At 49.3% G+C, this 17,688-nt stretch overlaps 1 protein-coding gene across 1 annotated transcript; it reads right to left on the bottom strand.

Moving 5' to 3' along the window:
• Positions 1-1,309: 1,309 nt before the first annotated feature.
• On the bottom strand, positions 1,310-14,779 carry HBEGF (heparin binding EGF like growth factor). Its single transcript, XM_008014669.3, has 6 exons — positions 14,437-14,779; positions 14,064-14,237; positions 10,786-10,963; positions 4,053-4,208; positions 3,159-3,249; positions 1,310-2,781 (listed from the first exon to the last, which is right to left on the bottom strand). Exons 1-5 carry the CDS (start codon positions 14,480-14,482, stop codon positions 3,177-3,179), a joined length of 627 nt encoding a protein of 208 aa, XP_008012860.1. The 5' UTR covers positions 14,483-14,779; the 3' UTR covers positions 1,310-2,781; positions 3,159-3,176.
• Between the last annotated feature and the right edge of the window lie 2,909 nt (positions 14,780-17,688).

Below are 17,688 nucleotides of genomic sequence, written 5' to 3'. Positions count from 1 at the left end.
CAGGAATGGAATTACTCCTGGCGTATGCATATGTTCAGCTTCAATAGTTACTAGTGCCTAAAGTCTTAAAAGGATGTTCCAAGTATATACAAGATCTCTGTGCGGGCTCCTGAAGAAACTTCAGAATGTCACAACTCTGCAAGGGAAGAGGATGAGAAGGGGCAGCCCAGTGGCACTTGTCCAATGCCACTGCACTGCCCCAATCCACCTGGTGGACTGTCCAATCCACCAGGACACATGACATGCCCCAAATTCCACTTTCATCTTGTCACCACCATCCACATTCCCAACAGAGACCCCTCTCTAAATCCAATCACACTTTCAGGGCAGCATTGGATTGCATGTCTGTCCACTTGTTGGCCTTGGACTGAATTGTATTTCCTACATTCATTCATCCAGGTAACAAATATTGAGTGCCTACCATTCAATTGCATTGTTTTAGAATCTAGGAGAGGAGCAATATACACACCCTTACCCTCGTGGAGCCAACATTTTCATAGGAGATGGACTATAAACAAACAGGAATATGCTAGTGGTGATAAGGGCTACGGAGAAATATAAAGCAATATAAGAAGAGTAAGAGGAGGATGGGGAAAGGAATGTGCTATTGTTTAATAGGGTGGTCAGGGAAGGCCTGCAGAGCAGACAAGGTCTGAAAGACATGATCACTCTGGCTATTACACTGGAAATATGTTATATGGAAGCAAGATGGAACTAGAAAGGCAGAGGCCATCACAAAAGTGCAGGCATGAGATGATGCTAAATTGGACTGGGTGATAGTAGTGGCAGTGATGAGAAGTGGTTGCATACAGCATATATTCTAAAGGTAGGGCTGACAAGATTTGCTGATGGATTGGCTGTGGAGCAAGAGAGGGGAGTCAAAGACATCTTGTTCTTGCCAGAAGCAATGCCTGCTCATATGTACAGCATAGGAGTAGGTCCTGAGTCCAGGACCTGTTAATTGAATGGGTGGATGTCTTCGCTGATTACAGCCAGCTAAACATGTGTGAAAGATCTGTTCTTTCTTATCTCAGAGATAGCATGGTATAAGTACCAAGACAAAATAATTGGAGCCAGACCACTAGTCCCAGCTCTGTCATTTACTAGCTGTGTATCCTCAGGCAAGTTACACAACCATTTTGAGCCTCAGTTTCCCCTTCTGGAAAAATGCGACAGTAATAGTACCTGCATTACAGAATTGTTGTTGTAGTATACATAAATAGGCCTGGTATACAGCCTACCACCAAGTCAGGGCTTAGGATATAACTAAGTTAAACCAGTTCCCAGTTAAAACAAACAGACGAAAGGATATGGAACAAGGGTTATCTTTATTTGGATTGCAAAGTATAAATATGAACCAGGTTTGGAAATACAAGTTGTAACAGTTCAGAAATGGCACCAGAAACTTCCAGAAAGGACCATGACAGCATACCTTTGTCGTTTTGGTGAGGTGGGTGGGATTATACAAAGCCTTCCCCACCTCCAACCTTCTCGGTAGCAACTGGCAGGTAATCAGTTACCAAGAACAGTGAGCTCCAATGTTCCCTGTTCCTTCTCAGCCTTTTGCTTTGCTAATACCTTCTCCAGACTGTCCTCTGCTGCACTGACCCCTGCATGGAGTAGCACCAGAAGAATGGCAGGAGTTAGAGAAATGTCTTGACACAAGGGAAAGTGAGTTCCCACGCTGTGGGCCTGGGGCCGTGGGGGTGAGGAACCAGGAAAGCTACAGGCATGGAAGCCCAACCTCTTCTGAGACTTGACAGGGAGAGGACACGGGGAGACACTGATATCTGTTACACTTTGATATCAGCACCTTGGGCTTTCAAAACACAAACGGTAGACAAAATCGCCTAGGCAAGACTGCAGTCCAACTCATAGAGTGGCTCTGACCAAGTTAACCCCTACATCCTGACCATACAGAACTCCCCAGGTGGCACTCTGACCATGGAAGATCTGCAGAAATGTAGACAGACAATAAATTACTACAGATGAGTCACAGAACCATCCCAGCTTTGTGGCAAGGGTGGGTGGCACTGAGCCAGATTGTGGGGATGAGGAGTGGAGGGCCAGGAAATTGCCAAAGTAACAGTCTAGGCACTTGAAATATTATTGTTAGATTGTTAAAAACTAAATAAATTAACATACATAGAATAAAATAAATATATAATTTAAAAGGCATTTACAAACAACAACAAAAATAGTTGTTATTTTTCCATCTGGGTAGAAGTCCCAAAATTCAGTTCTCAGGCTTGTGGTATTTCACAGTTAACTCATCAAATCCAGCGCTGGAGGGTCCCAATGGCAGATCCCTTGGTGATACTTGAGTACATGGCTTCTCAATCTTTGTTGCTTTCTTCCAGTTCACAAATCTTTCCTTCTTGCTCTCCTTCTTCTTCCTCTTCTTCTTTTTTTTTTTTTTTTTTTTTTTTTTTTTTTTTTTTTTTTTTCAGTCAAAGATCCTGGAGCATATGGAATTTAACCGGCATTCTAATCCAGAAGTAAGTGCTTAAACAAACTTATAAGGGGAAGTGGGGCTTGGTGGAGGGGAATCAGAAGGGCATGAAGGTCCCTTGCTTTTGCTTTCTTCTCACCCAGATACCATCAGACATACTCGGTTTGGCACTTGAAGGCTCTGGTATTTTGGCAAAGCAATTATGGGAGGCCCAATCCTAGATGGCGACTGGGGATGAAGGAGTCTTTGTGGCTAGATGTGACGTCTTTCCCCTCTGCAGTCTGAAATCACCTTGTGTCTTCTCAGAGGTAGCAGTCACCAGCTGATTCCTAAAGCACAAAAGGAAGGCATTTAAAGCCAGGTCCAGTCTAAAGAGGTCTTAAGATTTTCCTGGTCCAGTCTTTTTTATTCTTAAACTTTTTGAGACAGGGTTTCGCTCTGTCTCCCAGGGGAGGGGAGGAGAGGGGAAGGGAGGGGATGAGGGTGGGAGAAGCTGTCTTCTCAGGCATCTCTCTTAGGTGTCTCTCTAGCAACTTTTACCTTAAGTGAAGCACTGAGTCTTTTTGAAAATAGTTCTGCAATGGGATATTAATGTCACAGTGGCCTGGCCCCCAACCCCTCGATGAAAAATTCAGCGCCCACTGAAGCAGAGCCAGGAAAGGGGACAAAGGATAATCATGTCATGGGGCAAAGGATGGAGCATTACCTTGAGCACAAGTCTCTCTCAGTGGGAATTAGTCATGCCCAACTTCACTTTCTCTTCGTTTTCCACATCATAACCACCTCTCCTATGGTACCTGAGGAAGATAAGCTTTGTGAATAATCTCTGCCTGCTATGACAAAGTATAGGTCCAGAGCAGGTCCTTCCAAAGAACTCTGCCATGGTGGTTTCCTCCACTACTTGGAAAAGCCCACACACAGTAGGGCAGCCCAACCTCTGGTCAAAGGCCCAACTGCCCTGAGGAACTCCTGTTTCTAACAGCAGGATGCAATTTACAAAGAGCTTTCACCTCATTTATGTGATCCTCACAACATCGTTATGAGGTAGGTGGACAAAGATTACGATCACTATAAGGTTACAATCCTCAGAAAGACAGTAATTTGTTCCAGGTCTCAAGACAGATGAGTTACACTGCTTGAAAACAGGCATAGAATGCTTGGTGGGTCTCCCCTGAGCTAGAGCATACCTGGATTAGAAGCAGGGCCTGAAGTCCAGATGCCTCGGGAGTGGAAGGATATACCACTAGCACCACCCACACCTTGACTACCAAACCACATACTAATGCCATCAAAGAACAGCTAGGAGAAAGAAATGTGTGACAAAGTGACTCCATGAGTGGGTAGTTGGGTCACAGAGGCAGGAAAAGAACTCCTGTGAGGAGCAGAACCTGCTATGGCCTTGCAAATTTGACCCTGGGCTCTAGACACGGGACTCATGTCATGCCAGAAATACCAGGGTTTTGGAGAATCTACACCCCGGAGCTAGCCCACAATTTGGAGAGACTGAGGGAAGTTCATGTGATCATGAAGGAGAGGGCCCAGGAGGAGGAAGAATGGGAGTGATTTGCAGAAGCAGTCTGCAGGGGACTCCAACACTTACCTAAACATGAGAAGCCCCACGATGACCAGCAGACAGACAGAGGACAGCACCACGGCCACCACAGCCAGGATAGTTGTATGGTCATAGGTATATAAGCGATTTTCCACTGGGAGGCTCAGCCCATGACACCTCTCTCCATGGTAACCTGGGTGGCAGCTAGTTCAAGAAAAAATAAGAAGGAGATAGAGTTAGTGCTTTGGCCTCTCTCTCGGCAATGGCCCACCTGCATAAGCCAAACCCCATTCCTCATACCCTCAGCCTCTCAATCCCTGACCATGATCCCTGCCCATCCTCCATCCTTCTCCTCTAGTATAAAACCCTTTAAAGTGCCTCTGAAGGCTCTATAGCATTCCTTCCTCACTTGACACCCTCTGCTTTTCCATTTCCTCTGGTTCTCTGGGCTGAGAATCCTGTTCCAGGCACGGAAAAAGCAAGGGAGGACTTGAAGGCCTCAGTTAGATATGTTCCATGTGTGGCTGATTTATGACATGTGTGTTCAGGCGTTAAACCACTTATGAGGGCTTGGGCACAAGAGCTGGTAGGCTGAATTCAGGGATTTGTATCACTCCCTCCAGTGAGGCCCCTCAACATTCTGACCCAGAAATAAACCCAGCCTTGCCCATTGTGCTTCCAGCATCCAGTCCCTCTCCACCGCTGCCCAGCCTATTAATAGGCCCCGTGCCTCTGCCAGGAGTCATTTTTCTCAAGTTTCCTTCATTTAACTCCAGCTCCCCCTTGGTGCAGGGCCCAACTTGGGAGCTCACCTCTGGCCTTTGGCCTCTGAACGCTGAGCTACCAGGCCTCTTTCATCACAGGACAAACCAAACAAATCAAGTAACATCTTTCTGCCCAGCTGCCCTGCCAGAGCATGGAAGAATGTCAGAAACAATCCCTTGGCTCTTCTCACTCAAGAAATAAATCACATGGCAACTGCCTTTTCTTTTTCTTTTTCTTTTTTTAAGACAGAGCCTTGCTCTGTCACCCAGGCTGGAGGGCAATGGTGCAATCTTGGCTTGCTGCAACCTCCACCTCCTGGATTCAAGTGATTCTCCTGACTCAGCCTCCCGAGTAGCTGGGATAACAGGTGCCCACTACCACGCCCAGCTAATTTTTGTAATTTTTTAGTAGAGATGGAGTTTCACTATGTTAGCTAGGCTGGTCTCAAATTTCTGACCTCAGGTGATCCACCCGCCTCAGCCTCCCAATGTGCAGGGATTACAGGCGTGAGCCACCGTACTCGGCTGGCAACTGCCTTTTCTAACACAAAGCATTTCCTTGAAGCTCTTAGAAAGACCCAGATGTGCTTACAGTTGAAGAAGAACATTCACATCCTTTCCTTTATCTGAGCATCCCAGAGATCCTTTGATGTAGGTAGGAGCCCCATTTTACAGAAGGGTAGAGTAGTTTTCCTAAGGTCACACAGCAAGGCAGAAACTAAGATGTAGCTGTAGACTGACTCTGAGCTCAGTGTGCTGCCCACTCACACCTGACAACTGCCTACCCTCCAGGCAGGGGGCACAGTGGCACTGTATGTCTGGGGACTTTGGACCACCAGCTGCTGAAGGAAGCACCAAGAACCTGGTGGCCCTCTTTTCTGAGCTGTGCCTTCTCTGGGAAGGTGGTGTTTTCTCTGGTGCCTCAGAACAAGGAATCCCTTCTTCCTGCGGACAGAGCACCAGGGAAGCTCCAAGAGACAGACTTGTCCACAACCAGCAGTTGCAGAGGGGCCAGGCTGGGTGGCACCGCATTCTTGCCTTCCTGCCCTGTGCCTCTCCCTGCCCTAGTTCCTCCTGGGTACTTTGAGAAACCACCTCATTGCAGGATTAATGTAAGTCAGGCCCACTATACACACAGCACAGTCCACAGTTCCTTGCCCAGCCTCTCCATGTATCTGTCCCATCAGCCCATGTAGGCATAAAAGCAACCCCTATCCTGCCAGGACATGGAGGACACTTGCAGAAGCACCCCTGGAAAATCACTTGTGCACAGCAGTTTATCATTCACAAGCCACTAGCCTTATCTACCAGCTCAACTGAGCCTCCTAACATTCTGGTATGCAAGTACAACCCCATTTCACAGATGGAAAAGCTAAGATTAAGGGTCAGAGAAATTAAGTGATTCACCAAAAGTTGCACAGCTAGGAAGCAGCAGGGCTAAGACTAGGAACAAGTCTTGGCAGATTCCAAATTCATCATTCCTTCCACTCTGACCAATGCAGAACAGTGCAGGTAACTCCAAGAAAGCATATCTGATAGGCTCCTGGGGGGCGGTCTGACCCTTCTCTCTGACTATGTTATTATTATTTATTACTCACAACTTGAATAATAAAGAATAATAACTAGCAATCATTGAAGGCTTACCATGAGCCAAGTACTTTGTGCTAACTGCTTTACAAGGATTATTTCATTTAAAGCCATCTCTGTGAAGGAGGAGTTACTAGCCCCATTTTAAAGATGGACTGAGGCTTAGCTTTTGTGAAATACCTTGCCCAGTGTTACAAAGCTAGTGACTGGTAGAGCCAGGATTCAACCCAGCAGTCTCGATAACTTCAGAGACTTTGCTTTCCTGGGAGGAGGGAAGCTGAAGTTGAATCTGTTTTTCACTTCCAGTCCATCACTCAAACTCCACAGGTAGTTACTCAGAAGATAGAAATAAAGTTTGGCCTCAGAGTCCGGCAATTCAGTTACATAATCCCTCCACCCCCACCCTGAGTCAAAAGGATAATAATGCAAACATCCTAATATTACCTACCTCCCCCTCCCTTTGCAGACAACTCCTGGCTTCCCCAGAGAGGGAGGGGGAATGAGTACATTCCAAGCATCCCAGGGTAGGGGCAACATTTTGTGTCTTGTCCAGAGCCAGTCACCCATCAGACTAGGACACATTCTTCCCACCCATGTCTGTGACCCATTCCAGAACTTGTATTACAACAGATGCAAGAACCCTCTAGGGTCTAGAGACATCTTCCAATCTGGAGTTCTCCACCTTTACCCCAGGAGGTGGAGGGGACACGTCTGGATGGAGGAGACTCAGAGTACATGAGTTCCAGACTGGTTCTGCTGCTATTTCTAGTCAGGTAATTTTGGGCAAGTCACGTTACCTTTCTAAACATTGGTTTCCTCATGTAAAATACAGAGATAAGAAATACCTACTTCACTAGAGTATTGTGAAAACATAAAATGAGGTAATACAAATGAAAGGGGTTAATAAAGGCCAAGTCCCACATTGTGTGAGTTTTTACATAATCAGACTCCAGAGGTTACTGCCCATGGCCTGAGGAATGGGGTACCCAAGTCAGATGGAGCCAAGAGAAGCGGGATCGCCAGTCCTTCTTAGCACCTGGGCAGTGAGGCCAAGCAGAGCCCCATAGCCTGTGTCTCCTCCAGCTCTGAGTCCTCCTCAGCCCAAGTGTCCCCAGGATTCCTCCAGCCACAGGAAACTCTGCAGCCAATTTCTGGGTCAGCAACCAGTCAGGAATCCCAGGAAACTACTCTTTTTTTTTTTTTTTTTTTTCTTTTTTTGAGACGGAGTTTTGCTCTTGTTGCCCAGGCTGGAGTGCAATGGCGTGATCTCAGCTCACTGCAACCTCCTCCGCCTCCTGGGTTCGAGAGATTCTCCTGCCTCACCCTCCCTAGTAGCTGAGATTACAGGCACCCGCCACCACGCCCAGCTAATTTTTGTATTTTTAGTAGAGACGGGGTTTCGCTATGTTGGCCAGGCTGGTCTTGAACTCCTGACCTCAGGTGATTCACCTGCCTCGGCCTCCCAAAGTGCTGGGATTACAGGTGTGAGCCACCACGCCCAGGAGAAACTACTCTTTGAGGGCAACTTTTGGCTGGTGACACAAAAAGGGTTCTCCTGTTCATGGTGGCTGCAGAGGGCTAGTTTAGGAAGCCAGGTAGCCTCAGTCTCACCACAGCAGCCTGGACACACCTGAGCTAGTGGTTCCTGGGTCTGGAGTCAAAGAAGAGCCACAAAAATCAGATGAAGGTGCACAGACGTCACATTCCCCCAAACCAGGATTTCTGTCTTCTTGCTGCTTTCTGCCCTGAGTAGCAAGGGCAGGAGGCAGTAGGGGGCCCTCCCAGACATGCAATCAACCCCCTGAAAATCTGCCTAGGAAGTGGTGGCTCACACCTGTAATCCCAGAACTTTGGGAGGCCAAGGCAGGTGGATTACTTGAGGCCAGGAGTTCAAGACCAGCCTGGCCAACATAGTGAAACCCTATCTCCACAAAAATTTAAAAATTAGCCAGATGTGGGGGCATGTGCCTATAATACCAGCTGCTCAGGAGGCTGAGGCAGGAGAATCACTTTAATCTGGGAGGCGGAGGTTGCAGTGAGCCGAGATTGCGCCACTGCACTCCAGCCTGGGTGACGGAGTGAGACTTCATCTCAAAAAAAAAAAGGGCCAGGTATGGTGGCTCATGCCTATAATCCCACACTTTGGGAGGTTGAGGCAGGTGGATCACCTGAGGTCAGGAGTTCAAGACCAGCCTGGCCAACATGGCAAAACCACGTCTGTACTAAAAATATAAAAATTATTAATTGGGCATGGTGACAGGTGCCTGTAGTCCCACTCACTTAGGAGGCTGAAGCAGGAGAATTGCTTGAACCCAGGAGGCAGAGGTTGCAGTGAGCCGAGATCGCACCACTGCACCCCAGCATGGGAGACAGAGTGAGACTCTGTCTCAAAAAAAAAAAAAAAGGAAAAGAAAAACGAAAAAGAAAATTCTGCCCAGGAAGCTAATGTAAAGTTTTCAAATCAGATTGCTGTGCTCTTAGGCTAGTCAAAGAATAAGAGAACTCTAGGACAACAGCTGCCCTCTGCCCTTTATAAAATGCTGCTCCAATTCGATAAGGACAGATACAAGAAAGAAAGATGAAAGCCAACACCCAGTGCAGCCTGAGGGCATGAAAAGCATGCTGGACTAGGAGTCAGGTACCTGAGACACTGTCTTGTTTCCACCTACTTATTTAGCTATTGACCTCAGGCAAATTACTTCCTATTTTCTGGCTCCAGTTTCATTATCTTTCAAGTAGAGGTACCAAGTCCTGCCTACTCAGCAGAGGGCTTTTGAAAAATCCCAGGAAGCTATATCTCTCCAGCTCCTAAAGTAGTGTCTGCCACTAAATAGGAGCTTAACATACCTAGGTTCAACTCATATTATATATAAACACTGAAACTCTGGGACAAAGGAGAGATGACATCATTATAGTTATCACTATCCCTAGGGACCACTGGGAAGGTGGCCGGGCACCTGTATCAGGTTCTCTGGATTTAGGTGGTCAACCGAGTCCAGCTCTCGAGGAAGGCAGCCTTATACAGCCTCTGAACCACACAGTGCAAGCCCCACATCCATCCACCAAAATGCCCGGGACCAATCTGTTATGGATAGATTCCTGGCCTCAATCCACCTTGACTACCTGAGTCACCTTCTTCACTAACACCTTCTGTACTAACGATGCCATTTTACAAATTTAAGACGAACATTTCCTGCCCTGTCCCAAGACCTTGGGAAGGATATATGGGGGCTTTCTACGCCACTCTTAAAGAATGCCTTCTAATACCAAGCTCCTGACAAGGATGTTTATGGGAAAGGATGCACAAGTGACTGTGAACATGGTGGGGAGTGATGGGTCTGTCTGCCAACTGCCAAATACAGGGCAGCTCTGCTATGTGTGATCAGACAAAACAAGGAAGCTTTAAAAAGCCAAGGGATCTGCACCAATCACCAGTAGAAGGGATTGCAGGCACACCGCCTTCTTGACAGGCTGGAGGCAGTGTACACACAATAGTCTCTTGGCCCTGTCCAGAGTCTCCCCCTAAGGCCCCCAGAGCCTGCCTCCCCACAGGGAAGGGAACGGATGTTTGCAGCCTGACGCAGGGTATTGGCCTCAGGCACAGTGGCAACATTATGCCTGCCAGAGAGCATGGCAGTGCTGTCATCCCTGAGGGGTTGCCAAGGCAGCCGTTTGCTGGGTTTGGCTTAGGAGAGAGGCTAAGGAACCCACAGCCCCTCCGCCCACACACCTACCCAGGGAAGGGGTGATGTTGCCTGACCGGGGGCTGATGCCTGCTGGGTCAGGTTCCATTTCCTGTGAACCCTGCACAAAGGAATTGGTCTCCCACCCCATGGCCAAAGGCCAGTACTCTCCATGTCCCCGACCTCCTGGCCCTTGCTGGGGTAAGGAAGAAGAAAGAGAGGCCTCAACCCGCCACCATGATGATCCCTCTCTGTACAGTCCTGCCATGCCTTACAGTCAACCCACATTTGCACACTCACATGCACATAAACCCAAATATACACATACCTATACAACATGCATCCAAATGCACCTCCTACCTTCCCTCAGGAGCTCTACTCTGCCCAGGAAGCCCACTCTGCCATGTTTCCTACTGGCTTCTCCCTCCCAGAGTAGGGCATCAGGCAAGAATGAAGGGCCTGCCTTCAGGTGCCAGCTGTCCTAGCCACATGCTCATTTCTGGGCAAGCAGGAAATGTCCCTAAGGATTAAAGCACGTCACAAAACCATACCACAGGAAATTGCATCCTATAGGGGGGAGGGGGCTTCCGCTGACTAAAAATATATTTCCCCTCCTCCCAACTTCCGCCCAGAGGTTGAGAAGAAACTGGGTGAAATTATGAATTCAAGGAACAGTGACAACGAGGAACAGCCACATGGTTGACAAAGTGTGCTGATGAGATTCAGCCCTGGGGAAGGGGCACTTACATGCAGGAGGGAGCCCGGAGCTCCTTCACATATTTGCATTCTCCGTGGATGCAGAAGTCCTTGTATTTCCGAAGACATGGGTCCCTCTTCTTCCCTAGTCCCTTGCCTTTCTTCTTTCTTTTCCCGTGCTCCTCCTTGCTTGGTGTGGCCAGTGCTTGTGGCTTGGAGGATAAAGTGACTGTAGGAGAAAAGCACCCTGTTAAAGTCTGACTCTTTGGGAAGAAAATCAGAAGAGCATAGTGCTTGAAAGGAGTATATATTCTTTGATCCCACCTGAAGTCAGAGATCTGGGAAGGCCCCTTAGCTCAGTGCCTCCCAAGAGGCAGAAGGAAGAGCAGAAAGATTGGGCAGAACCACCAGAAAGAGGGAACCTCAGTAGGAAGTAGAAGCTAGGGTGGGTCCCAAGGAAGGCATTTCACAGTCTCAGTGTAAGAGCCTCATTCTCAGAATGCTTTTGTTGAGTAACTGCAGCTCACTGGGCAATTCTACCAACTCCACCTCCACCCCACTGTCCACCTTATACCTCCATCTCCTACTCCCCCACACCGGCTTCGTTCTATTTTGGCCTTCAATCAGCCTCATTTCCTGATGCTGTACTCAGTGACCCACTTGCAAAAAGACAGTGTCACACACACAAATTGCTTCCAGAGAAAGTACTTGGAGGTTTTGGGGTTGGAGGGCTCCTAAAACAAGAACAGTGTCCATGTGTTCAGGTGGTCTCCTCCGGGGCACCCCTTAGTACCATGAGCCCAGGGCAGAGCCTGGTTCAGGAACAGCAAGCAGGCCAGTCCTGGTCACAGCCTTGCTTTTTCAACTTCAAGCAAAATATTTAACCTGCACGCCCTTTATAGCTCACCCACTTTCTCAAAGATTCATTCATATTTAACCCCCAATGTCCTGTTTATGGCTCTCTGGGTTGGGGGGTACAGGGTGTACAAGGGATAGAAAAATGGAAAGTAAGGAACTGTCCAGAAGGAACTGGAACAATGATGACTCCCCGCTTCTTTCCATGCTTCAGAGAGACTGGGGGAAAAACAACCTCACCCAGACATCCAGCTGGGATTGACCATGGACTATGCCCATCAGCCCAGTCCCACCCTCTTATCCCTCATCAGGAAAAAGGTGCCCATATCCATGGCTACAGCCATGTGTCTAGCAGAAGGGTGAGCATGACACATTAGACTAGAGACTTAGAGTTTCAAGCTAGAGGGCCTTCAAAGAATACCATGTGGCCAGGAACGGTGGCTCATGCCTGTAATCCCAACACTTTGGGAGGCTGAGGTGGTGGATCACCTGAGGTCAGGAGTTCGAGACCAGCCTTGCCAACATGGCAAAATCTCATCTCTACTAAAAATACAAAAATTAGCCGGGCGTGGTAGTGTGTGCCTGTAATCGCAGCTACTCGGGAGGCTGAGGCAGGAGAATCACTTGAACCCGGGAGGCAGAGATTGCAGTGAGCTGAGATCATGCCATAGAATTCCAGCCTGGGTGACAGAGTGAGACTATGTTTCAAAAAAAAAAAAAAAAAAAATCATGGCAGGCAGAGTGACTTACTCAATGTTATACAGGATTGGGATTAGAACTGTGGTCTCTGGACTTCCTCCAATGTCCTTCCTCACCACACCAAGCTGCTTCACACACCCCCATCTCCTCCCTCTCACAAGTCTGGAGCACCTGAGATGCTGATCCAGGCATGAATGGGCTCTGAAGTCCATAGATCTGTGCTCCAATTTCAGCTATATGACCGTGGGCAAGTCACTTAACCTCTCTGAACCTCAGGTTCTCAGTAAAATGTGGATAGCAAAAGTAACTATCTCAAAAGGTTGCTATAAGTGTTACATTAGCCAGGATAACATATCAAGTGCATAGAACACAGTAGGAATTTAATAAATGGTAGCAGTCATTTATTTTAGGTGGTAGGATCCCCAGACCTGAAAAGTAGTCTTTGCCCAGTAAAGCCAAGAGAAGGAAAGAAAGAGAAGTAGGTGCCAGCAGCCCCACAGTCCTTCATTTCCTCTCATCCAGTCCCAGGCCCCCTCAGAGCTCAGAAGACGATATAGGTGGTCAGAGGAACCCAGTGACCAGAGCTTCGGGGAGAGTAAGGCAGGGGAGCCAAACCAATCAGAAAGGGGAGGGAGAAGGTGCAGGGTGACAGCCAGGCTCCAGCCATGGACAGGGAGCAGTGAGTCAGGTCTGCAGAGGTATGAGGAGCAGCCATGTGGGTGGGGGGTGGGGGTGGGGTGAGTCACAGCCCAGCCCTGCCCAGCCTAGAAGGAGAGGGCCAGGAGAATCCAGGCTGTTCAGGCCATAGGCAACCCCAGAGAGCCGCTGGGAGAGGATGAAGTATGGGAGCCTAGGCTCAGTTTTGGAGCATGTGTTTGATTTATACAAAGTAGAGAGAATACCCAAGGGAAGCTCCTGGGAAGGAGAGAGAAGGGCAGCTGAGGAGCAGGTTGAGCTAGAACAGGTGGGCATCTGTCCAACCAAATATAGTCATTCCGGGGTACAGTGCTGAGTCCTTGCTCTACCCTGGATAATCTCCTCAGGTCTGGAGGCAGGAGAGCTGGCAGGCTCTGGACTCTGCCCTGTGCCTGTGCTTGGCTACAGCCAAAGAGGCTGGTTGGAGGATTCTACACAGCCCTCCCCATTTGGAGTCGCCTCAGGAAAGCAAGGTGCTCAGTAAGCCTGCAGGTTTCCAGTAGCATTCAGAGATACCCAGCATTTTAATATAGCCCCCTAGAGGCCCAGCGTTCACCATTCACAGCCTCACCTAGGGCAGCCAAGAGCTCCTCATTCCTCTCTGTTTCCCCGATCTGGAGACAGGTGGATGGAGGAGGCTAACACTGCACACTTTCTATAGAAGTGCCTGGGCATCTCCGCATCTGTTACCTCTATTTTATATACAATAGTCATTTGATGAGGGAATTAGAACTGGCGCCCATTTTTACATAGTAGCTCTAGGGAAAGCATCTCAACCATTCCTTGTTCCTATCACTCAGCTTACCTAAGAAGCACGTAACGACCCCAGACAACTTGCCTGTTTCAGTTTGCCCCAAAGTACCCAGAAGGGCGGCAACCCAGCAGGTGAGGCAATGACAACAGAGAGAGTGGGACCTATATTCCAGGATCCCCCAGTGCCCTTCAGGCCGATCAGCTTTTACCCGAGGTTCTCCACGAATACTCTCAACCCGCAGTATTGCCCAAACAGCAAGAATCTTGGATCTGCTTATTCTTCAACAGCCCACCCGGGTCCGAGGATGGGCGGCCTCCACACCCACCTCTCAAAAGGTCCAGATCTGCCTCTTGCAAGTCACGGACTTTCCGGTCCCGGCCGCCTCCTAGGCGTAGCAGCTGGTCCGTAGATCCAGTGGAAGGGTCCGGGTTGCTGGTTCCAGCAGCTAGCCCTCTCCGAAGCTGCTCCAGGCTCTCGCCAGTCACCAGTGCCGAAAGAACTGTGGGCGAGGGGCCAGGCCGCATCAGACACCCGCCCAGACCCCCGACCAACACGCACCGATGCCGACGCCCGTCTGCCAGAGCGCAAGGGCCCCACCAAGTGGCCCGTGCCGGGTGCGCTGCGGCGACCTTCCCCCATGCCCCCCAGCACAGCGCCCCCATCCCCCCGATCTCCAGGGGCGTCAGCAGCCCTCTTACCTGCAGCCAGAAGGAGCTTCAGCACCACCGACGGCAGCAGCTTCATGGTCCCGCACCGAGAGGAGGCGGCGAGGCACCAGTCACTTTCGAAGCGGCGGCCACTGGGCGCTGGCACCGGAGCTGGGCGGTGGGACTCAAGAGATTCCGCTGGGCACCGTCTGCCGCCGGCTTCTGCGTGCAAGCCTGGCCGGGACCTCGGCGCAGCTCGCTCTTGTTGAGTGTCTGTCTTGGTCACTCCGCTCGCCCGCGCGGCCGCCCGACCCCGCGCGCCTAGGTGAGGCCAGCCAGCAGCGCGGCCCGCGTAGCTCCTTCGGCCGAATGAGCGCTGCCCGGCGCGCGGCCGGGAATAAGGCTCCGGGAGGCGCCGAAGCTCCGCCCCGCCCGGCGCCGCCCCCTCCCTCCTCCCGTGCTGGGAAGCTAGCCCGGCTCGCGGCTCCGGCAGCTCAGCCCCCGACCCCGCGGGCGCGGCGGGGGACTGGGCGGGAGGAGGGGGCGGCGCTCACATTTTTTGGGACCAGGCCGAGGCAGCCGCGGCCTAATTGTGGGTAGGGCTGCTGACCAGCAGGTGGCGGGGAGAGATTCCTACCTTTCCCCAAACGCCTGTCGCTCTGCAGCCTTGTGACTGACTGCTGAGCTGAGTTCTGTTCCGGGCCTGGCCTCTTGCTTCGTCTCAGCTCCATACCAGGGGTCTCCATCCCTGTCACCCTGTAAGTTTCAGAAGCCCACCTTTTGACCTACCAACACGGCAAGTATCAGATAGTAATTAATTCATTTATCATGTAAAAATTAGACACATGAATGCCAGCCGTTCTCATAAACCCGAGATAACCAGAGTTGAAGCTGCAGGCACTTAGCAAAAGCAAAGGAAGTTAGTACTCTACCAGTCGCTGGAGTGGCTTCCTCCCATCTTCCCTCAGGGGACACTGAGATTTTTGAACTATGGGTTGTAATTCTCAGGCTTCTGAAATTGGAGAGAGACAGGTTGTGAAACAAGCCTTATTCTTTTCCTTGCCTTTGACTGCCATCTTTTTCCTCAACATAAAAAATGAGCCTCCCTCCCATAGGACCCAGCTGGCTAACCTAGATTGCTGGTTCACAGGCACCAGGTGTTTCTCTTCCAACCCATGTGCTTTTACAGGGGTCTTCTGAAGTCTCTGTCCTGACCCAAAGAAATGAGTCTCTCAGTAGGTATTTCAGTTTCCAGGGACGTGGCTGGGGCGAGAGTTGTTTGACATAGGGCTGGGTTGGCTTTCAGAGCCCTGAAATTGTGCCAGATAGAGCACTTGCCTGATTCTGCCTGTGTGTAGGGATAAAAACAGGCCTGCTATTTATACACAGTCTATCCCACTGTCCTTCCCTATCCCCACCTTTGCAGGGGTCAGTCTGGCCCTGCCCTCTTAACTTGCTCCAGTAACCCAGGCCTAGGTGTCTATAGTGCACTGGAATCACTACAGACCTGAGTTTGAATCCTGCCTTTGCTACTTACTGTGTGACCTTGGACAAGAAACTTAATTTCACTGAGCCTCAGTTTTGACATCTCTCAAATGGAAAAAATAATAACAATAATAATAATGACTACTTTGTAGGGAGCTTTTTGAGAAATGAATGCGGGAACACACAAAAGTAGTATAGTGCCAGGCACACTATAAGCTTTCAATAAATGTGACTCATTATTATTGTTGCTGTTAATAATAATCACTAATCACTTGACCACTCTATTTCCTTAGAGGCCTCTTTTCTCTCCCTTCCCTAGATCCCTTGCCTTCCCCAGGCCAGATCTGAGGCTTTATGGTATAGTTGGGCTGGTTTCAGACAGAAGCTCACCTGTCACCTATTTGGCTAAGAGCCACTGTTAGATTATCCTTTTGGGTGATCAGTATCGGGCCTAGGACCTCAGTGCATGGTCACCACCCAGGCCATGCCTTTACCCTCCGTCAGCAGCTGCCTGGCCACCTGCTTCCCCAAAACAAAGCCACCTTGGGGTCAAGGCTCTCCCCAGGGGAGGGTGGAGAGAAACACTTCCTGACACATGGTCAAATCACCCCCTTTCCCCCACCCTTGCCAGATTCACACCCTGCTCTCCTGTCCTAGCCTGCCTTTCTCCCTTCACATGCTCTGTCCTTCCGCCTTCTCACCCCCACATCAGCCTCAGTCCCATTCATGGGGCAACTCCAAACTTTCATCACACCTGGAGCCTCACCCCAGCTAGGTTTGTGTGTCAGCCAGGTTTTACAGGAAGGGCCTGAATAAAGAAGATAAAAAGCTTGAATTGTATTTGGGACAGTCACTTCCCCTCTCAGAACCTTGGATGTCTCTGAGCAAAGAAAAGGAATCACAATTCATGCTGAGGCAACCTCATTAACTCAATTATTCCATAAACATTAACTGAACATTTTTTGGAGGCAATGGGGACATAGAAATAAATAAGACAGCCCAGGACCTGCTTTCACAGAGCTTATATTCTGTAGTAGAGAGGCAGCACATTAAGGAAATAAACAAGGAAAAACATATCCTATAGTGATATCTGCTAAGAGGAAAGTTAAAATACAATGATGTGCTGTAGGATAATATGTTCCAGTGCCCAGGATAACACTTTAGGCTGATTAGCAAAGCATTCTCTGAGCAGGTGACATGTAAGCTGAGGCCTGAATGAGAAGAAGAAATCAGACTTGGGATCATCCATGACAAAAGTATTCCAAGATGTGCAAATAGTGCAAAGACTCTGAAGTAGAAAAAAGCTTGGAACATTCAAGGAAAAGCAAGAGGGCCAAAAAAGGAGAGATATGGGATGATATTGGAACAAAGGCTAGCAACAGATAAAAGAGGACATTATAAGCCAAGGTAGACACTGGATTTTATTAACCATTATTGTGAGAATCATATGAAATGTAAATGAGACAGCACTGTCATGCAGGATTCCTCCATATCGTCCCCTCTTCTTGCTCAGGTCTCCCCCATCTGCTCTCTGGATGTCAGGTTGTCAAATGCCAGGAACACAGTCCTAAGGAAGCAGAGTTCAGACGGACAAGCCTGCTTTTATTGACTGTCTATTGACCATGAGCAAACTGAGGCTTGGAGACTGATTAGCCCTGGGCCACCAGTGAGTCAGAAGGGGGCAAGTGCAGAGCAGAAACCCTAGCATCCTGCTTCCCAGCCCATGCGGGGATCCTGGGCCTCCAGAAAGGCAGGCTCCATGGGACTCTGAGTGCTGCTGACTCACTGCTAGGCCAGAGTTCTTGATTTGGAGAGAGC

Source organism: Chlorocebus sabaeus, chromosome 23, assembly GCF_047675955.1.
Source record: "Chlorocebus sabaeus isolate Y175 chromosome 23, mChlSab1.0.hap1, whole genome shotgun sequence".
Classification (NCBI taxonomy): Eukaryota; Metazoa; Chordata; class Mammalia; order Primates; family Cercopithecidae; genus Chlorocebus; species Chlorocebus sabaeus.
The sequence above is the reverse complement of the archived record's forward strand: the minus strand, read 5'-3'. Positions and strand labels throughout refer to the sequence as shown.